Source organism: Delphinus delphis, chromosome 8, assembly GCF_949987515.2.
Source record: "Delphinus delphis chromosome 8, mDelDel1.2, whole genome shotgun sequence".
NCBI lineage: Eukaryota > Metazoa > Chordata > Mammalia > Artiodactyla > Delphinidae > Delphinus > Delphinus delphis.
In genome coordinates this window covers 105,755,951-105,778,423 of record NC_082690.1, presented here as the reverse complement: position 1 = coordinate 105,778,423, position 22,473 = coordinate 105,755,951, and the positions used below count along the sequence as shown (strand labels likewise).

The window sequence follows — 22,473 nt, the reverse complement described above, 5'->3', positions numbered from 1 at the left end:
AGGGAAGTCCCTAACTAGTAACTCTTAATAAATGAGTCCAGACAGACAAATGCTGAGATGCCACATGGGGGAACTTGCGGGTTCTGGTGTGAGCGCTCCTGGGGTACAGACACAAACACCGAGTCCTTGCTCTTTCTGGATTTAAATGAGCCGATTCTTAGGGCAGCTGACAGCCTTCAACTACTGCTCTACTTACAGTGGAGCCTCCAGGCCCCTGTGCCAACACAGCATGTTGTTTGGCACAATTAGAGTGTGATGGAAAGTCTTTTAGCTTCTCACCTGCCATAAACTGCAACTTATGCAAACAACAGCCTCCACTGGCTGTAGTTCAACCAACTACTGAGCATCTACTGCTAGTGGGGAACCCTGAGAGATGCTGGGTGTTGGTGACCATCATCAGGGAGCCCCTGTGAGAGAGAAGTTGGCTGGTGAGCTGTAACACCCCTCTTGTAAATACTTCATTTATAAATACCTCTCATTTCCCAAGGTCAGATGCTAGAACATTTGTTTTCATTTCTGTGGATGGCCCACACATCTTCTATCCATTAATTCTGCACATTACCAGTAATCCCCATTTCTATGCTCCTCTTTCCCTGACTGCAGAATGAATGAACTTACGGCCTGGCTCTCGGGCGGAAAAGCCCCAACTCTGCCTTCTGGTGAGTCAGCTAGAGAAAACACACGTGGGGTAGAGCTGCTCAGCCATAATATGATACCCCATTCACTGTGCGCTGTAAGAGAACCACGCCTGCTCAAGCCAGGTAACCAGGTAACTGACATAGGGATTAACTACTTTAGATGATGTGACCTAGCACTAAAACCTCAAAGAGGAGAACAATGACTTGAGTTCCTACACCTAATACAAATAAACCTCTGTGAAAGATGTCAAGCCCAAGGGCAAGCCTGCTCTGTGGGAGTGACATTCTATTCCTACATGTTGTCTGGGTGCTTCAGGCTGATAGGTTGGAACTAAAGGAACACTTGGAGGGCAGGTTCCTCCCAACTCACGAATGCAAAAGGGTTCCAAGAATCCAGGAGAACCAGAACGTCTCACAAAGAGCAGGAGTGTAGGAGACAGTTATGCAAACAGAAGACATACTCACTTGCCAATGTCATCTTGATCTGCAAACTTCTCATCGTTGAAGCCAAACTGGTCAATAAAATTGGACGTCATTTGTTGCATCTGATAATCAGAAAAGGCCTGGCAACCCCAGGACCAGTGACAGTGATATAATGATTCTAATGACATTCTACATACTATTTGCTCATTTGTTTTCCAGAAATCATCTTATTTATATAGCCATAGGGCCTAAAAAGTTGGTGTGTTTTTCTAAAAAAAAAAAAATCAAATAATTTCAGACACGATTTACCCCAAAAAGGAAATGTTTGGAATTTGGTCCATAAATTATTCTAATGCACATGTCATGTAAGAAATGTTTAAGTGACCACTGACCTCTATTCCAAATTATCTTTAGAGAGAGGTTTGGGTCTAGTTCAAAAGCGTGATCAAGTGACATGTGACAGTCTGAAATTATAAGGTGTATCAGTCACCTCTGAACACAACCAACCTTATCTTAAGATCCAACCAATGGTAACCACCCACCCTCCCTCTTTGCATCTCCCCACCCACAGTCCACTACAGCAACATGGCACCAGAGGAAAAATGACTAATAATCACAATCACAATCCTACAACACAATGTTCAGGGACACTTCATTTTCTTAAAAAAAAGATTTAAGGCTCAGAGGCTAGGAAGAGTAGAAAAGTAACTACTATCCTACCTACCTTAGAGAGAGGACAGAAGGTTATAACACTGATCCAAAATCACTCTGAAAAGCCTACAACACTGAAAGACCCATGCAGGAGTCGGCTCTTGTTTACTACACCGTTTCTAGAGAGCACCAGGCTCACTTGGGTTCTCTTAGGCAAGAAAGGGGGAATGTTAAAGCGGACTCCACAAAAATGTTGCTATTCTAATTTCAAACAACAAGCAGGCCCGGGGGAACAAGCGAGGTCAGCAAACGTGTTCCATGTTCTCAATCAGGAGTAAAGAACAGATGAAGATATGCAAGTGCCACTCCTCACTCTGCCCCGAGCAATAAATATGGAGACAAATAACGTGCGTGCTGCCCACGGACAGAGCTGTGTACGGACCTCGCGGAGGCACAAGCAGCAGCTGGCAGCTGAACTAAAAGCGTCGCTCCTGAGGCCACTACTGGGAAGGCCAAGTTCTCCTCGGTTCTCCATTTGAGCAGAGCCCACGGACTCTACCCTGCAGACAAACACTGCAGAAATGCCTCTGCCGTTAATTCCTGATTATTCATTCTGGTGGCAGGGAATTATGGCATGGATAATCCAAATAGTGGATAATTTAAAAATAAACCTTATATTTGGCTTTGGAAGGCATCTTTTCCTTAGGTCTAAAAAATGCTGCATCTAGTTTACCGAGAACCTAAAACCTCACTTTTCTCTACCTCGATACCCACCACCCCTCTGTTCACTCTCACACTTTCCCGCTGCTCCCTTCCTTGCCCAAAGAGACAATACTACATGAGCACATGAGCACTTGGAGCCAGCCCCCCAGGGGTGCATTTGGTAAGGCACACCAAAGCTGTGGGAGTTTGGGTGAAAGCAGAACGGTAGGGACAAGTTCTGGGAGGCTGCGCTGAGTTTTGGACATACGAATATAAAATAGGTAAGTAGAAAGAAACCAACTTGTCTGAATTGCTTTATCTTTTATAAGGTATGACGCATGGTTGGTAGCTTCAAAGGTGTGGCAAAGAATCACGAAGTCCTTCTTCCGAGCAAGCAGTATAAGCCAGGCTCTGAGTTTATTGACAGATTAGAAATTTGGTTGCACAAGGGGAAAAGGTCCTTTTCAACTGTTTTGATTCTTTTTTTTTTCTTCTTTTTCTTTAAATGTTTTATACTTCTAGAGATCATACTGTAAATCTTTTGGGTGTAAAAGGGAAGAAGTATTCCCAAAAGTGTTCCTTTAAATGCTTCCTAATACTTTAAATGCTTCATAACAGAATGCAAATACTAAGTGTATTATAAATACATGTGTGAATGCGTACATGTACAAACATATAGATACATACACAGATACACATAAACATGCACACACATATTTGCATTGTCTCTCTTCATCTATGGAGGGAGATATATAGCTGCTGACAGACACAGCCTCCACGTAGTAACGCAGAGGAAAAGAAAACCAACAAACCGTAGTCATCATTAGCTCTGAGTCTACTGTAGCTTCTAGGAAGATAAAGCCAGCAAAGAACTTAGGTCTCAAGTCTGATTTTGACTAATAAAGCCATCGAGTCCCACATAAGTGAGGACTGCTACTGTATTCTATTTGAAGCTTTAGAAAAGTGTTTTGGACTCTGAGAAATCCAAATCTGGAAAGCACCATACAGTTGTGCGATTATTAAAAACTTTTAGTTATGCAAAAAAGGGAAAAAAAAAAAACCCCACACGTCTCAGAACTGTCATCCTGGCCAAAGCCAGGGACTGTTCAAGTCACTGAGAAGGGAGCCCACCACTTTCTTAAGTAAATCTCTTGGGTGGACCCACCCGGGCAACAGAAAGTCCCCGTCCACAGACCTGATGGCCTATGAACAAGCCTGTTGAGGACGGGGGCAGCGGGAGTGGTGTCCATCCTTGGCAGCCAGCCCTAGTTCTTCAGACACCACACGAGGAAGACCTCCTCACCCTTTACCCTGTGAGGCAGGCTTAGGAGGAGGAAGAGTCAAGCTCCGGAGGTGAGGGAACCAGAAGGGGCACCAAAGCTGTGAGCACGCCCCGAGCCAAGTATGGCCCCCCCAAGTCTGTTAAGTGAGCTGCCCTAAGCTCTCTGTACTCGAGCATTAGCAACAGATCTAGCTTTAAATGTGAATGAGAACCTCAAATTGATATATATAAACTGATTGGATTATAAAGGAGACCAGCATGAAATTCTTACATTAACCTAGATTTGTATTCTTAAATTCAGAAAAAAATGCTTTGGAGTATGTTTATTTTCAAAATGATCCATGACTGGTGTATAGTTTAAACATGCAAAGAAAAGTTTACTGGAAGGCTGTCAATCAGAAAAGAGTAATTATTCTTCCTCCTTTTAGAGGGTTACATAAAGTGGATAAAACCCACAGGTACAGCAGCCTGGTGTTAAGGCAGTTTGGTGACTGGGCTTGCTTTATATGCACATCAGCAGTCAAAGCAAAAAAAAACGTTAGAAAATTCTCCCCAGAAAAGCTATGACCCTGTAACCAGATTTCAAGAGATGTAAGGGAATCCACTTTCCTGGTACCAAAATGTCACCAGTACCCGATTAAATCAGTTGCCCGGAAGTTCCGAGTTTATTAGCTTATTTACAAATAGATGTTTAAGGGCATTCTTTTTCTTAAAGCTATTCGCCAGATCAAAATCATCTTGAAAATGTACACTGTACACCATCAATTTTCTTTGTAGGGGTGGAGCAATGTGTAGCACTGGGGTTCAGACCAGGACGAGGGGACTAATTCAACACTGCCCAGGCGCTCCAGGGTCGGGCAAGGATTGCTCAAAGGCACGAGGGCTCACAGTGAGCCAGCTGGGCCTACGGGGTGGCCGCTGCTGCCGGACAGCAAGCCAAGGTGAGAGGTGGCAATGAGGCCCTGCTGCTTGACAGCTCCCCGCCTCTCTCCTCGGGAGGCTGGCTTCCAAAGGGCAGTGTCAAGAATCAAGAGAAGCCTGCCAGCCACCAAAATGCTACCTCAGGCCTAGCCTGAATACATGAATGTTAAATTGCCTTAGTACCAAACCAAGAAACTGCTTAGCTCAACCTACACCAGAGTGTGTCAGTCTACTTGGACACCGAAAGGCAAGGCCAGCATAAGCATCAGAAGCTTCATCCTGGCCTTGGTAAAAGGGGCTTAAAGATGGAGAAAAAAGAAGCTAAGCAACATTCAGTGCCAGGTGGGAAGGTGACTACGTCAATTCCATTGCCACACCAAATCAACTGACAGGCCAAGACCCGGTCCTGACTAAGGGTAACTTCTTCATACGAAGAGCTGATAACTTTCAAAGGGGCTTCTCTATTTAGCTCCCGAGCCTGATACCCAGTGGAGACAGTGAGATCATCCCTCGCCTCCCCAGGAGCCACCAATGGATGATAAACCAGCACATTTATTTCTATATCCTGCTCCCTCCCCAACAAAGACCACCAGCAGCTGATAAAAGCGATGAATTTGGGAACAGGAGGACAGGGTGGCCATGAATTACTTCAATTACAACTTAACTTAGATGTCACTACGCAATTTGAAGATACTGGAAACATGTAAGCCATCTGGGGTTCAGGGATATTGTGAAAGTTACTTTCACTGACGTTGAACAAGTCTTCGTATTCTTATCCACAGACCTGCAGGAACTGTCTACTGTGCAGGTCTGCATAATGAGCATGTCTGAGGCGCTTACTGAACTGTTCAGTTCATTCAAATCTCCTGAAAATTTACCGGACTCATCATTATTATCAGATCTGAAGAAACATTCCCTGGAATTACAATCAACATAAACCTTCCTCTCATGTACCCAACGCTTCCTCTTTTAAATGTCCTTGCCTAGCTAACAGGTTAACCCCAAATCACAACCTAATGCATGTCTCACTCCAACGCTGATTCACAAATGGCAACTAAACTAAGCATTTAAAATAAAACAAAAAGCAAAACTTTAGGCATGACTCACTTGCTGCAAAGAAGAATCCTGTGAGAAACCCGTTTCTTTAAAGTCAATTTCATCATCACTGGATGAATGAATATGGCAGGTTGTAACCTATATGCATAGAAATGTAAAAAACTATTTAACAGAGAAAAGTTTTGGACATTTGTATCAGCATTTTTACGGAAAAATCACATTTAGTTTTTCTCTCAATGTGTTAACAACAGCAGGAACAAAAATAAGTAACAGCTAAGTTGTAATAAATCCACCCAGTAATTCAAGGGTACACTTCACTCAGCCAGACGGTTTGGCTACCTGTCCTTCTGCTGCCCACCTGTGGTTACTTCACTCATGATTAACAGCACCAGAAAGCATGTGAGAGCTGTGGTACTCCATTTAAGTGATTTTGGTAAAAGGGAAGGAAGAAGTTAATGGCTCAGATAAAATATAGAAATAATTAAATATGCCAAGCCTGAAGGGTAAAGTTGCAATTCCCAGGGATCACTAATGAGCCACTAGAAAGGTCAGGTTTAAATACAACCATTTCACTTTAAATTCTTGCATTTCTTGCCCATTCTAAGAAAAGCATTGTTCATAAATGCTAAATACGACTTAGGTCAGTAGTCCCCTGCTCATTACAAGACCCCAAGTCTTCTGCCACTTAAAACGTAACCCCCTGCCCTCACAACTTAAAACCAACTCACATTAATAAGCAAAAGCATAAACACGAACTGCTCACCAATTCATGGTAAGTGATTTTTATTAATTCATAAATGTATTAACAATTAGAAATGAAGATATACAAATGGCTAAGCACCACACTAATGACAGTAATTGCTCTACAGCAAGTAATAAAAATGAACAGTCTGTAAAATTCTAAGAACAAGCACTATACTTCTAAGGGTAACTTACACTGTATTTTCTGAGTTATTCGTCCCGTACTTTTTGTAGAAGTGTTCTGGGCAGAGAGCACTGTCCTTGGGGGAGACACAAGCAGCCGTTACCTGCCAGCCCTTGAAGCTGTGCCTAGAAGCCTAGAGTTATAGACACCAGCCTGGTTTGCTTTGTGATGTTCCAACACTGATTCAAGAAGCCCAAAGTAGAATCCAACTGAGTTTGTATGTGGTATGGCTTATGAAATTCTGAATAAATCACTGCCTGAATAAAATTAATCTCTTTTCCCTTTGTCTGGCTATCTTTGGTGAAGATACTGAGTAAAAGTGAATAACCCAGTGTTTCCAATTAATTCCCTCTCTATCCTCCCTAAAGTATAGAGAAAGCATTAACACTAATTTTGAATCTGGTCTGATGAAATCAAAGGCAGAATTTGTGATCAATGAAGGGAACCTGCTTGAGTCAACTGTGGCTTTAGCAAGCTGGTGGGAAAGATATGGGGGTGAGGGTGTTCCACAAGAGCCCAGCCAGGATGCAGAAAGGAGGTGGTGGAATACTGCTTGGTCATGGCAGCTGGCACCTTGCAGGGCAACTGCAGTCAAGAGCAGGTCAAGCTGTCCCACTGCAGTGGATTTAGGAGCTTCGGGCAACTTGGCTGGCCAGTACAAGAATCATATTAAGCCCATGTGTGTTGTAGGGGTGCAGCACCACGGGGGGCGGGGAGGGCACAAAAACAGAAGACAATTCAAAGAGCAAGCTCGGTGAACTAGAGAGGAAAAGAAGGAGCTGACTACTCCTAGTATGTCTTGTTTAAGTTCAAAAAGGATATAATGTGTCCTCATTCATACTTTTTGCTACAAAATAAGATTTTATCAGGTCATTAATTAAAATAAGCAACTAGCTTTTGTTGAGCAACTACTATGTGCCAGACACTGTGACCCCCTTATGTATTCTCCTTAACTTGTATCCTCAAAGCAATTAATTTTTTCCTCCAAAAAGAAACTACTGTTTTACCAAGTTATTATTAATAATAACACAATGCCTGCACACCTTCTCAATTATGTTTTTAAAAGATGTGGGGACTCTGATCCTACTTACACCATACCCAGTCTGAAATCGTTATTAATAAAATGAGCTAAAAGATCGTTTAATTTACCTACAGGGGAAAACTTGTTCATCTCAGTCCCTGATCTAAGCTTCCAAAACACACCCCTTTTGAGGCATCTTCAGCTCAGGAAATGCCTCTTTCATTCCTCTTCTTCCAGCTAAAATCTTAGTCATCTTGTTTCTTCTGTCTCACCCACATCTGTCCATTCTACTGTCAAAATGGAACCTAAAATCCCATCACTTCTCATCAAGTCTATTATCACCTCCTTAGTGGAAAGTTTCTCCCTCGTCTGGATTAACACTATATTAGGCATCTAACCAGTGTCCCTGCCTCGACCTTTTGTCCCACTACAGTCTATACTCAATCCAGCAGCCACAATGATCTTTTAAATCATTACAGGATTTTAAATCACTGACATCAAATCGTGTCACTTTTTATTTAGTTCCAAACCTAACGGTTTCATCTCACTAAGATCACAACCCCAGGAGCCTGCCGTGAAGCTGCATGAGATCTGGCCCGCAGAACCTCTAAATCTCTCCTCCCATTCTCTCCCTGGCCCGCTCTGATACAGCCACGCGGGCGCTGTGCCGGTCTCTGCGCTCGCTCTTCCTGCCCCACTTCCCTCCAGCCTCTACACAAACGTTCTCCATGGCGTCTTCCTAGACCACCTAATTCTAAATTGCACATCTGCCCAAAACACTCCCTGACTCCCTCCCCCGAGTCTACCCTCCATCTGTTTACCCATCTCCACTGAGGCACGGATTTTTGCCAGTCTTGTTTAGTGCAATATCCACAGTGTCCGGCACACAGCAGCCCCTCAGATATTTCACGAATACGAGTAAATCACTAAACGAGAATACAGAATCGTAACTTTAAAAAAAGGAACAAGTACATAAGAACATTCTTGCCAAGCAAGATGCATTCTAAGTAAACTATACTCTTGAAGCTGCAGTGAAAAAAAAGCTTTTGAGTTGTTACCTTCTTTCACAATAAAATTTCAGTTTTATTAACTGTCTTTAAAAGAAAAAGCAAATAAGAGTTTTCTTCATCTTGGCTGATTAGGTTGCTAGGAGAATCCTAAGTATGACTTGATAACTGGTAACCTGATAACTGGTAACCTCCAGTGAAAAGTGGAAGCTACAGACACTTGCTCCTTGCTGCACGTGGTCCCACTGTGGACCCCCAGCACTTACATGACCTGGGGATGGTTAGAAATGCAAACCCTCAGACGTTCCGCCTTGACCTGCTGGATCTCCAGGCAATCCATACATGCATGTTTGTACTACTCTACACAACCTCCATAAACTATCTCATAAACTACCTCAACCTTAAAAAAAAGATCCTCACCCTTGGAGAGGCAGGCCGAGAATGAAAGAAACTCAATCTTCCAAAGTCAGTACAGAAACATTGCCTACGTTATCTAAATTTCCTGTATCTAAATCCTTACCAATTTTTACAGTTTGGGGGCTTAGTCAAAACAATGCGGCCTCTGGATATAATTAAAACACCAAATTTTACTCATGATAAACTCCCAACATAAAAACATAAGCAGTATATGAATCTCTTGTTCATATACTTTGGCATGACGGGGTCAGAAGATTAAAGTACTTCAAAGATCTCAGAGAGAAGGTAATTCAAATGTTGCCCTAGAAGTGATAGGAGCTGGAAGACAGATGTTGCCCTAGAAGATGGCAGGAGCCTGGGGCTGGCACAGCTTATCCTACATAACCGAGCAAGTCCTCAGGCCCACAGCCAGTAGAATAGGTGAGTGTTTGCTGTATAAACAAACGAATCCTGGCTGTGGCTAGAAAATAAAGAACAGGCCAGGGCAACCTAACAATGCACTAACTCAAGCATTTGGTGCTGAACTACTAGTTGACCCAAGTCCTATGAATATACCTGAAATAATTCCCAGAGAGGTATCTGAGCCATCATCCTAAAACCAACTAAGTCAGGGCAGTGTATCTAATCTATCTATTTGGGGAGGGAGGTAGGGAATAAGCAATGTACTATTTAACTGCCAATTTCAGTGATTAGTATGCCTGAAGCAATTAGAAGGGAATGCTTTTATTTGGACTTTGCACTACACGACTTAGTGGGCATGACATTTCTGTATGACATTTTTGCAAGGGCAACACCCACTGCACGTACCAAACTGTGTTTATAATAATATTCACAACAGCACATTTTCCCTGGAACATGTGGGATATAGCCTGAAACGTTCTGGGCAGAAAATGAAGAGCCTGGAGGCTACAGTTCAACTCTCCTTGGCGGCCCAGGATTAATGTGTAAGGATCCTTAAAACTTGGAATACCCATATCCCTAAAAATACTACAAAGCAAAATTCCCTATTAGAAGGACTTAAGACTAAGTAGAGGTAGTATTTTAGTACTGGGTATTTGAAACCAAGGAAGTGAAGAGCTCCTGAGAGATCAACACAAAAGTCTCAAGAAACAACAAAAGCACAGAGTGGGGCTAAGTCAACAAAGGATATGAGCAATGCTAACAGGGCTCTATATATCTTACCACTTTTGCTATATAAGCGAACTTCTCCTTCTTTTGTTTTACTGTAGATTATCTATGTAGTCCAAGTATTACGGCAGAAAGTACAATAGGCAAAGGAGAACTGAGCTTCAATCAGCGTGATAGGTGGAGCCCGTGATGATTTTTTCCTTCAACACAGGTGTAAATGTATGTCTAGATGTGTCTGACCCAAAAGGGCTGTGCACTAATTATGCAGGGCAAGCCCACGCTCCTCTGTGTGGACATACATGACATTACACACAGTCACAGACTAGATAACTGACGGCATCGTGCAAAGTAGCTGAGTGCTACCTGAACTGCAATGAAAGTCCATCTTTATAAATATTTAAACTACTCACAAAAGAAATCTGCTTGAATTACCAAAGATAACTTTTTAAAAAAATCCTGATAACAACAAGTTTAACTGGACATTCTTTACTTCTACCTCTGAAGTCAATCAAAAGGCAATTTTTTTTAAAGCTTTAACTATTTTTTTTAATTAATTAATTTATTTTTGGCTGTGTTGGGTCTTCGTTTCTGCGCGAGGGCTTTCTCTAGTTGTGGCAAGCGGGGGCCACTCTTCATCACGGTACGCTGGCCCCTCACTATCGCGGCCTCTCTTGTTGAGGAGCACGCGCAGGCTCAGTAGTTGTGGCTCACAGGCCCAGTTGCTCCGTGGCATGTGGGATCCTCCCAGACCAGGGCCTGAACCTGTGTCCCCTGCATTAGCAGGCAGATTCTCAACGACTGCGCCACCAGGGAAGCCCCAAAAGGCAATTTTTGACGAAGTTTCCCAAGCAAGATCAGAATTAATACGCCTATTTCTTTACGAATAAGAAACAAGGCAAAAATCCCCTTCAAGGAGACCACATTTCCTGCATTCTTAACAAGGAATCAATCTGGGAACCTCTAAAATTAAAAGGTTCAATTTAACAGTATGAGAGAACAATTTCACCCTACAATAAGACCCTGATGATCCAGAATTTTAACCAATTTGACTGGGGGGAAAGAAACAATGTACAGTGGGTAATACATTCATTAAAAGTTACTTAACCCTTCCTTGATCCCTCAGGGCTGTCAAAGTGAATGCCATTTCCTCTGTTGGGCTGTGACACCCTGCGACAATAAGGGCCACCAAATCTATTTTAACTAAATGTCCCTACACAGCTCCCTTTTTACAGTTCTCTCTCAACTTCATATTTCTTCCAACTCCTAATACTTAATAATTCTCTCACTATATCCACCTGAACAAGCCACCAACCTGTCAAGAGTCTGGAAAAAGATAACCAAACTTGTTAGACAATCTGCAAAGCAGGAGGCAACGGGCCCTTCGGGCGGGTGATGCAGGATGACTAGTGACCGCTCTGCAGCACCACCCCCACCCCATTTCTAGGCTCTGCTCTGAGCAGATAAGGCTGCCTAACAATCGAGGCGTTACTGTATATTAGAAATGCAAGACTGCGGCTGCTGAATTTCAAATACAGAATTAAATGCCTGACACACCTACTTCCATGTAGAGTCAAGGCCACCACCTCAACTGTCAGCTGGCATGTGCTTGCAAAAGGAAATGCTTTTCCTTGAAAAGCAAAAGCAATACTTACCTTAAAACTTAACGTATTAAAGAAAACAAAGACTACATTCCAAAGTCCAATATAATTTTTAAGAATATTATCAATGCCATTATTCCCTGGCTCAAAGTACCAATCTATTAAAGCTGGGGTTTTCAAAGTCATCTATAAAATTTTCCCCCACTGGGAATGACTTTAATGAGGGTCAACTCAACTCAGTAACATTAGAAAATATCGAATACTTAGGTTTTCTAACCACCCGGGGTTATTTAGGCATAAGGCAACAAACCCAACACAGTAAAAGGAAGGCTAGAGGCTGCTCTGTTGAGGTGCTTGGGGAGCAGGGCACTGAGGGAGGTGGAAACCGAGTACAGTGGGAGCAGGTATGAGTAGCTTCTTTGTACCCTTACGTCATCCTAAGCAGGAATTGGAAGTTGACTAGACAAATTAGCAAGAGTACGGTGGGCACTGACCTCTTTTACTGGTAAGAAACATGAGCTTGGCCTACAATTATCAGGACAAGTGGAAGATGTCTCACATCTTTCTGAATAGACGGGCAAAGGCCAAGAGCACTGAAATCACAGAAATGTAACCTTGTAGAACCTACTAGATCTACCGTGTTCCTCTTGTTAGTTTCTCCTAAGGAGCTTGTGCAGAACGTCTCCCATCGCTCCCTGACTTCGTCTGGAAGATCTTCAGAGGGAGAAAAGGAAAAAAACATTATCACTACAGTGACTTGCACACAGACAAATAAACAGGTAACTCGAGAGGGCACCACCCACGTGGTTCCTCAAAGGCAAGCAATCCCTGCAGGCTGAGCTCTCGGAGGGACGGGGTATAGCCATGCTCAGTCTGAACCCCGAGAACTTTTCAGGAACCCCCTCCCCACCACGGTCTATGCTTGATGCTAAGAGCCCTAAGCAGTTCTTTGAATTCAACAAGTTTTTTAAGACCTTTTGCTAAAAACTTAACCTGGAAAATATGTTTCTGATAAGTTCCCTGTAAAGATAACGGTCTTTAAGGTGGGGGTAAAAGCAGTTTTGCTTCATGGTCGTGTGAGTTTAGGAAACACTGCAAATGTCAGCTCTTGCGCACTTTCTTGAGAAACTGACTGGCATCTGGCCAATGAATGTCCCACGGAACCCAGTTTGGCTTCTCAAATTGCTCAAAGATAATGTTTCCTAAATGTTTGTGTCATAGGCCAACATATGGATCCGTATGCAATAGTGAAAGCTACCTTCTACAGAAACTGTAAAGAAAAGGATACACAAATACTTTTCTGAGAAAATGCAACTATAGCTGTAATCTTGGAGGCCTCACTAAGGCTGTCTGTCATCTGACAATTATGGCTTAAACACACGTGTGTACACACTCTTACAAAGGCAAGCAACTTCCATAAAACGAAGACTGATCTAAAAACAAAAAATCATACACATGGCCAATTTACGTGCACAGCAAAGGACATAAAGTGTGATGATCTGGCTAACATCTCGCTCAAGAAGCAAAATTACAGGTGCGCTAGCCCCAATTTGTCCATCACTGGGCCACAACTATACTTTTCGTGCACATTCAATAGGTAACAGCCTCTTGAACACAAACATTCTTAAGAGAGAAATAGTAGGATAGACTGAGAGATGATTTTCAGCAAGTTAATAACTGAACGAATGTTGTACCACAGAGGTTGAAGATGTTTTGCCTTCAGAGTAAGTCACAGGACTAGTAATCCCACTGGTACCAAACCTGGAGCACACAGAGTTCTTGATGCTCTCATTTGGGAGGAGATGGACTCAAGGCCTTGGTGCCAGTGTAAAAGGCATCAATACGGTTTCTTCCAAGTAACCTTGGGCTGATTAAATTCAAATGCTAGTGCAGAAAGAGTCCTTTAGGATATTGGCTCATATTGTTCATTTTAGTAATAGAGAGATGGAAAAAATGCTGTTAAATGCTTTAATATGCCCATTAAAGGAACTCAATCCATAGGCTATGTAGGGGACTTCAGAAGAAAATAAAAAGCAAGAGTAATTGTAGCTCAAGTGGCTCAACTGTCAGCCTACGAGTACTTCAAGCTCAAAGGAACGGTTTAGTGAGCAATACCCTTAGAGAATGAAAGTGGGTAACTAGTTACCCGCTGAGCCTGCCAATACTTAATAAAAGGACTGCAGAACTAAGAACAGAGATACAGCAAAAATCTATATTGTTCAAACACCTTCTCAAGAGCCTCATTCAAATCTCGAGATAATATAAGGAAACTCTTCAGACAGCTATTTAAAAAGCTACGAATATTTCCACTTTACCCCTAAATCCTTTCTCCAATCCAACAAAAATGTAATGAAAATTCCATAAACCCATTACCTTTGATGAGCTGCTGTACTAAGGCGCTGTTGGGGCCCTTATCAGTGCTGTGCACGATGCAGTTGGCTATCCTTGTCAGGTGTCCCATGTAGCCATGCCGTCTTCCTCCTTCGGCTCTACCAGGGGTAAAGGACAAATATTCAGACTCCTGAGAGGATGGAGTGATGAACAGCTTGGTAAGTACAGTGGATTTAAGCAATCATTCTAAAAACTGAGGCACTAAAGACAAGAACAGGCGGAAGAAGAGGGTACGTAATATAACCAGGTTGGGGTAGGGGTAGGGGGTGGGAGTGTGGCAGCAACTGTCTACTCAAAAGACTACATTGTAGCCTCAGTCAACAGGACAAACTCTGTTCAAAGACTCAAACCAACCATCCTCAGTAACACAGTATCTTTAAAAACAAAACCCCAAACATTCACTGATGCCTAATGATTCTGTAACTTTCCTTCCTATCTTTCTGTGAAACTATTTTTCAGACTTTAAACAGATTGTAGGGAAATGAGGTGAGAATTCTGCTGGTTCATTTTGCTAAGATATCAAATTTTAATTGTATCAATCAATCATCGAGATAGTTATCTACCAATGGCATTTCTCAAGTTAAAATATTAGCTGATTTGAGGACTTGGCCAAGATGAGAGGTAGTCAACTTGTATCTGGCCCACTTCCCACTTGGACACAGACATTCACATTACTCCTCACCCCTTCCCCACTTAAGAGTCCAATCTTCACAACTATGACCCATCTTTACATTTAGACAAACTTTTCACATCACAGTGATTTCTCCGCCCGAATATTTACAAAGTGTCAAGTCTTTAAATTCTATGAAACAAAAGACTTTCGATTGCAGACAGGAGGAAACAAACCGAAGAGCTCTTTGCTTCAAGGGAGAATCTTTCAGGAGTCACTAAGAAAAACCATACTGTGCTTGTAGGCTTGCCTGGAAAATGAAATATCTGCTAATAAGTTTAGTAGAGGGCCTGGGAATACCTAAGGGTCTGAAGGCATAAGGTTGACCTTAGCTGAACTGCTATGAGCCTCTTTCAGTTTCACAGTAAGATCCCACGACCCGAGTGTTCCTTCTGGGCAAATTCTTAGTCAGAAACTCTGGTATTCCCTCAAACCCTCACAAGGGAAAACAAACACCCATCTCCAAGTTGTTTGGCCCAAGGCTCCAAATTTTCTTTAGCCTTCCTGTTCAAGGAAACCTTAAAAAGCTCTTTCAGGACTCCCCAAGAGGGGAGGAATATTATTAGCCAGGCCTTCAGAGGATGGAGCTTGCGGGAAGTAGAGCACACAGGACACCTCAGCACTGGCGAGACGAGGAAGGAGAGAGGAAGGGGGTCAAGGAAGGCTAAGATGGGGCAGACACATAACCAGAGACGCCACTCTGGCCACAGACAGCACCCCAAAGGAGCTCCATTTGGAGGAAAGTATCTGAGGTCCACCAAGACTGAACCCCTGCCACCCTCAACCTACACGCCACCTTTCACCACCCAGAGTCAAAGCAAAGCCCTATCGGTGTTTAGTAAGCAATTTTTAAAAACCAAACCCCAGAAAACAAAGCAGGCAGCTCCCGTGAGTTACCTAGCTCTCCTGGGCACTGCAAGAGACATCTGAACAGAGACACAGAGCAGGGAGATCCTGAGAAAGGTTAGACTATAAAGGGGCATGTGACAACTTTATGGGGTGATGGAAACGTTCTGTGTCTTGTCTGTGATGGTTACATGACTGAATGCATTTGTCAGAATTCCTAGAAATGTATACCCAAAAATGTATACTTCAATAAACCTGACTTAAAAACAAACGCAAGAAGTATACCTTGAGAGTGTTTCCCAAACATACCCACCTGCTTCAGAATCTATGGGATGGCATAAAAGCTCCCAGGGCATTAGAGAGGAATGCCTGTTTCAGACAAAACCACTAGGGAAAAAAACTCTGTGTAACAAAGCTACTCACACGCAGCAACTAATACTTCAAGTAATCTTGCCAATCAGCTAACGGAAATTTTCTAAAAAAGGAAATACTAAGCAATTTTACCCTCCCTCTAGCTCCAAGCACAAAGTGGCTCTTTTCTTCCATGAGAACCCGGGTAACAAGGACAAAGGTGCTAATTAAGGAGGACTTTACTTTGTAATTCTTTCCCTTCAACTCCCCATTATTCTCAGAAAAACAGCCATTCAGAAAGGACCAAGAAGTTGCAAAGGCAGCAACAAAGGTGGGGAGTACTCCCAACCCCTGTTCTTTCAAGACAGGTAGAAAGACAGGGGGATCTAAAAGTAAATTACTAGAAAAATATCTGTTACAATTAAATAATCTGGAAGTCCCAAGAGAACCATTTGTAACTGTAAAGTGGCCTGTACCATGTAATTATTATATTCATTGTTCCCTGTCTAGGGCAAGGGAGTATATTTTCTTCAAATTAAAAATCAAACTGAACTCCTATCAGAAAACAATTTACTTACTGTTTCTTCTCGTTCATTTCCCAGGCGTCAAGTATTCGTTCTATCAATTGACATTTTTGAAAGAGCTGAATAAAAAGGAACGTTCCAGTTTAACATTGACATAAATGTCAAAGTGTCAAATTTTTAAAGTGAAACAGAACTCTAGTTAAACAGAAAAGTGATACCTATCACTTTATACATATAACCCAGCAAGCCTAATACAGCTGTGAATTACTGGCTAAATCAGATGCACCGTGAAAATAAATTTACTCAAGGGCCCCAGAACACTACAGGGATTCAAGACAGGATCTATGCCTTTAGCAGTGAACCTACAAGGAAATAATATATTTCAAGTACTGCTACCAGTGAGCAGCTGACCTAAAGCAAAAGACAGGTTTTACTCTGAAATGGAATAAAGAAAATTATGCCTTGGCAAAAATTTAACTCACAATCCACAGCAATACTTGTACATTTTAAATGCGAGCAACACTTACTTCTCTATGAGCTAACATTACTGCATTCGTATTAAAAATAGGTGTGGCTTGCCAAACTTCCGCACGCCAATGACCAGTGCTGTGGGCTGCATTATCGAATGTGCACAGCCAGTCTTATTCAAATGTCATTTGTCTTCCCCATCTACTTGGTTACTCCAGGTTAGCCTTTCCCATCTTCAAGGTTTGGGCGTAACCCAGTATGAGCTAGAGAATGTCACACAATCACAGAACTTCAGAGCAAGAAGAAACCTGAAGACTGACTTAGTAAAATCACCTCATATTTAACAAAAGAAAACAGACCCCCAGAAGAGGCTTCCTCGACACTGCATAAGAACTCACTTCTCCCAACTTTCAGTCATATATTCAGCACAAGAAATTAAAACTCTGGCAAGCCAAATAATTGGTTCAAATGTTTTCTGCAGTATTTAAATTTGCATTGTTCTTTTAATCTCCAAAAGATTTCTAAATCTTCAAATTTATTAATTTTCCCAAATAAGCAAGCCACTTAGCCTTTTTTTTTTTTTTTAAAGTTCATGTAATGGTTAATTGTCCAGGATATGATTTACAGAATCACTGGTTAAAAGTACCATTACAAGTTAAATATTCAGACTCTGAAATCTAACCTCCCACCCTTAAACCTCAATTCACTTCACACCTTAAGCAGAAAAATGCTATAACCAGGAGTGGCAGAAAAAAAGACACCAAGTAAGCTTACATGTTTCAATAACAAATTGTCACCAGTGGAGTCTTGATCAGTAATTGTGCTATTTTCTGTGTTTTCAAAAGGACTTGCAAGAATCAGTGCAATACAGATTTCCACTTGTGTGTGTAAAAAGTTATTCCATGTGTATTTGAAGAACATGTCCTACAAAAAAAGAAAAATAATGCTTTTATTCAGTCTCCTCCATGTTTAAGCCACTACCGCAACACATTCACCAAATAATGAATTAATAAACTGAAAATGATGTGTTCCTAGTACAGTAGGACAAATTAAAAGGAACACATTTTATTTTAAATGCAGTTTAAAATGCCTTCATAGACTAAATAGCATGGTATTTGCTCATTTAACATGTCAGAATTTGCATGGAAACTAACAGAGACCAACAATAAACACATAAAGACAATAATAAATTTCTCAGACAGAAAGAGAGTGTCTTTTTGTTTTCAACGTTGACTAATACAGATATTAAGAGTTCAGTAAATTTCCAAAGAAATTTATGAGAATTTCATTTTGCCTCAACAAATGCTTACTGATGACTTCTGAGCAGCACACAGTGCTAGGTGCAACCTGGGAGACAGACAAAAATACGGTCTCCAATTTTGAGGTGCTCACACCTTAAAAAAAAATAACCACTCGGGCATTCAAAACTCATAGAACTATCAGTGGATAGAGCAAAATAAGAAAGGTATGAGAGGTGGTGACGTGCGGAACTCCTGGAGGTGCAAGGGTTTTCCAGATTACCTGAAAAGGTAACAGTAGCACACACACAAAAAAAGACAATTCCAAAAAGCACAAATGCATCAAGTATGTATTCAGGATATCGCTGAGTCTTGGTTATCTAATCTCAAAATGAAAAGATAATGATTAATGATCCACTTAGGAGTTTTATCATATTAATCACTCAAAAGAAGCTCTAAGATTAACAACAGAATGAATTAACAATAGCTGTAAACTTACTACTAGGAAGATGAAAGACTAGTGATTGATGACTTCAGTGAGACGCCCAGAGACAGGATTAGGAAGTTATAACCCTGTCAGAGGGTAGGGCAAAAACTATGTCCCCAGAGGGCAAGGGTTATGCTGGCAAGGAAACTGCAATCCTGTAGCGTCTCATCTTTCTCCAAATGTTCCTGCTCTCTACGCCTTCTACTGCTATGTCATTTAACACAAAGCTGAAAAACAACTGAAGTATCTATCTCAGTGACACTAGGAAGAACAAAGGGAATGGTTGATAGAGCATGCATGGGTTTGAAACTGGATGTGAATTCAAATCCTGCTCCACCACTTACTAGCCATGGAATGTATCCCCTATCTGGGCATGATCTGAAAAATCATGCCCAGGATCACATGAGAAATGTATATGAAGTTTTATACCTAGGATCACATGAGAAATGTATATGAAGTGTACATTCAATACCTTTCATGTAAAGAGCAAACACCCAGACTCTCCTTTGAAACACACGCCAAGTTCCTCCCAGTGCACAGTGTGGCCAGCGGGTGTACAGTGTGGGTCCTGGGAACCCATCTGTGCTGTGCAGAGGCAGGACAGAGCAAGCAGAGGCCCCGGGGCCAGGCCCATGGATCCCAAACACAGGCCTTGGAGCTGGGGAACTCAGGGGTCAGGGAAGTCCAGGTAATTCCTGGGCTCTTCTTTTTCCCTTACATTCCCTTCTGCTTCCACTGAAGCAGACTAAATCAAAAGATAGTCTCACACTAAATTGAAACAGTCTTTTAGACTCAAATCAAGACAGTGTCAGAGACCTCGTATACTATCTCAGTGGAAAGAAGATCAAAGCTTGTCCCTTGGCTAATTATGAAGAGAAAATAATGCTGTAAGCCCTAGTCGTTTATTGCTAATACAATCCCCTGAAGAGGGTGATTACACTCACTCTATCCTCCATACGAGACTGAGCTTCTCAAGGGAAACATCTGTCTTAATCACCTTCCAAATTCTCTAATACAGTTCTTTACGCACGGCAACAATAAATTACTACTGAAAAATTGAAAGCATTCAAAATTGATGATAACCTCAAAGGGAAAACTATATAAAAGACTGTTTACACTCCGACCAAGGAAAGTCATTGACACATACTGTAAATTTATGAGGTTCTACCTTCAGTTATGTATCCATAAAGTATCAAGGGCAAATTAAGACATCTTTCAGGGGATATCGTACCAATATGACCCCAATGCTATTCAGCTCCATAAGGTCCCCGTTGATACTGCTGGTATTTGTTTGGAGGAGGCTGGATATCAACCTAATCACATTCAACCGGGTGTTCCCCACGGGAGGGTCCAGCACGCCCCACGTAGTCTTCATCACACTTTTCTGAGGAAGAAAAAGCTTTCCAATTAAATTCAGTTCAGTAAACAAATAAAGGGTGTAGGAGTATGTACTAAGATACAACGCTAGGTAAACTAAGCCTGCAAACAACTTGGCCTGAATTCTACACCTGAAGGAAAATCCAAAACTCCTACTGATGATATCTTTAAGATATGATGAAATGAACATGAGGGAAAACAATTAAGTAATTTCCCTGGACTACAAATTTTATAAGAAGTCAAGTACCCCCTTGCCTTCAACATTGCAAACACCACAGGAATGAAGCAGAAAGCTACTGAAGTCCACGAAAAAAAAAGTGCAATATTCCAATTCTGACCAGAAACCTAAGAAACTAAGAAAAGTTACAAGTGGTTTTAGATCACAGTTCTCAATCTCTGCCAAATCTGTGATAAAAGTGCAAACTCAGAAGTTGCCTCTGGATCACAACCTTGAAACAGGATCAACCTCAAACCTGTTCTTGTCCATAAAAGGGAGTTTCTATTCTCTGAAATCACAAAAGACAGACACAGAACATTCCGGAACTTCAGAAGTTTGGCAGGAAAGGATGATGACCTGTGACAACGAAGCGAGGATGCCCTTCTCCATGTCCTCGTCCACAGGGGATCCCTGCCCCCCTGCCTGCGCTCCTCCAGGCCCAGTGGAACTGGACGGCCCCCAGTTTCACTCCCTGTGGCACAGCTCTAATAAACACGGACCTACTCACTCACCACATCATGTAGTAAAAAGCAGCCACAAGCTGAACTCACTCCTAGCCGTGAACAAGAGGAAGGGCAAACCAAACACTGTCTTACTTCCGAGTTAGGCCCAAGAAGAGTACCAGTGTGAGAATCCATATTAGACGCTGCCTTTTTTGTCCAGCTAGAAAGAAGACTGTGGCACCTGAGACACAGGTCAGGGGAACCTGGCCACACCCTCTCCTCTCACAGGACCTCCTTCCCCTCCAACTTCCACTTCTCTTCTCCTGAGCAAATCCTTCTCCTCTCCTTACTCTCCCTCCTCTTCTTCCCAGGTCTGGCACAAAGGACGCCACAGTTAAACACCAGCTCCCCCTCCACAAGATGGTTAAGTAAACAGAAAACATCTACTTTAGAAAGGAGACACTAGTCTACTAATTTCCCAGTAACTCGCACCGTAGACGTCACAGAGACACACTTTCCAGAGCCTGGGATGCTGGATGCAATGATGCAGGGCAGAAGGAAAAACCAAAGTGTAAGAACTAGTGCAGGCGGTAGAACTCTCATGGAACTGCCTTCCACCCTAGAGATGCCAAAAGGAAGAGCCTTGTCCCCTAAAGCTCGATCTGCGCCAACCCGAGGGGGTGGGGTGTCACGGAAGGACACCACTATGGACCCTGGACACCCCTCTTTTGGAGGTCTTCGCTGTCTGCTGTCTGTGCTTTCAGTGGCTGCCTGATTAACAGTCATTTCTGGATTAGCACACGATGCTCCCGACAGAAAAACTAACACTCCAAGTCACATTCAGCCAACTACTTCTTAAATGAGATACCTGTTCATCAGGCGGTTACACTGCTCCAACTCTGAATAAGACAGCTCAGTTTCAAAGGTTAGTTCCTAAACGGTTAGCTTTTACCTCAAAGATGTGACAATAACACGCTGTGAGAGGAAAACGACTGTACTGGCACGTTAAGTATGCAGAATATAGAGGAAGAACAAAAAGCTGAGTTTCCTAAGCAGATGAGTAACTTACTTAATTTTAATTCTATTCTATTCATCAATTTAGATGCTATATATCGATAAAAGCCAATTAAAAACTAGCTCAAGAGCAATGAAAACAACTGCCCGTGTACCTTCTAATATGCTTTGCACATGGGAGTCACAGCCAGTCCTTTAACTCACAAGGTTCATCTACTTTCTAACAACAGCTGAAATCTAGCTACTGGCTGGTCAACGGGCTTCAGAGAGCTGCCTTACCTTGGGTGGCTCAAGCAGGAGTTCATGAAAAGATCCAAGTCTTCCTCGGATGGCTTCTAGAACGCTCTTGTTGACCGAACAAGCTGAATGACTCATGCCTGGTGGGCAGATCTCTATATGGCCTTCAAATCTTGAAACAAAGCAAGTTAATTTTATTTATTACTTCAGAGCAAATCACTCAAGGTGCTCCGTATCAGCGTATAGGGATATACATGATAGCTATAGAATATATAGTGATTATATCAAAATTTCTGGAAGGATAGGAAGAGGGTGTAATAAAACCTTGATAGGGATCAGCCAACATGGTCTGAAATCCAAAGATGTACAGTGTCGAGAAATTATATCCATTTCTTCCCATTCTCTCCTAAACCTTTTAACTCCTTATACCTATTGTACTAA

General features: G+C 42.2%; 1 protein-coding gene across 7 annotated transcripts in view; it reads right to left on the bottom strand.

The window, feature by feature from the left end:
- The window catches only part of PPP6R3 (protein phosphatase 6 regulatory subunit 3), a 126,847-nt gene that overhangs the window by 25,304 nt on the left and 79,070 nt on the right, over nucleotides 1–22,473 (bottom strand). For 5 of the 7 annotated variants that reach the window (XM_060019445.1, XM_060019447.1, XM_060019446.1 and 2 more), the window contains 8 exons: nucleotides 22,075–22,204; nucleotides 19,976–20,128; nucleotides 17,794–17,943; nucleotides 16,606–16,670; nucleotides 14,143–14,258; nucleotides 12,398–12,483; nucleotides 5,725–5,811; nucleotides 1,104–1,201 (listed from right to left, as the gene is read on the bottom strand). In XM_060019445.1, coding sequence (XP_059875428.1) covers nucleotides 1,104–1,201; nucleotides 5,725–5,811; nucleotides 12,398–12,483; nucleotides 14,143–14,258; nucleotides 16,606–16,670; nucleotides 17,794–17,943; nucleotides 19,976–20,128; nucleotides 22,075–22,204 — 885 coding nt within the window. The remainder of the gene's footprint in view (nucleotides 1–1,103; nucleotides 1,202–5,724; nucleotides 5,812–12,397; nucleotides 12,484–14,142; nucleotides 14,259–16,605; nucleotides 16,671–17,793; nucleotides 17,944–19,975; nucleotides 20,129–22,074; nucleotides 22,205–22,473) is intronic. The other 2 variants (XM_060019443.1, XM_060019444.1) reach the window with 1 other exon arrangement.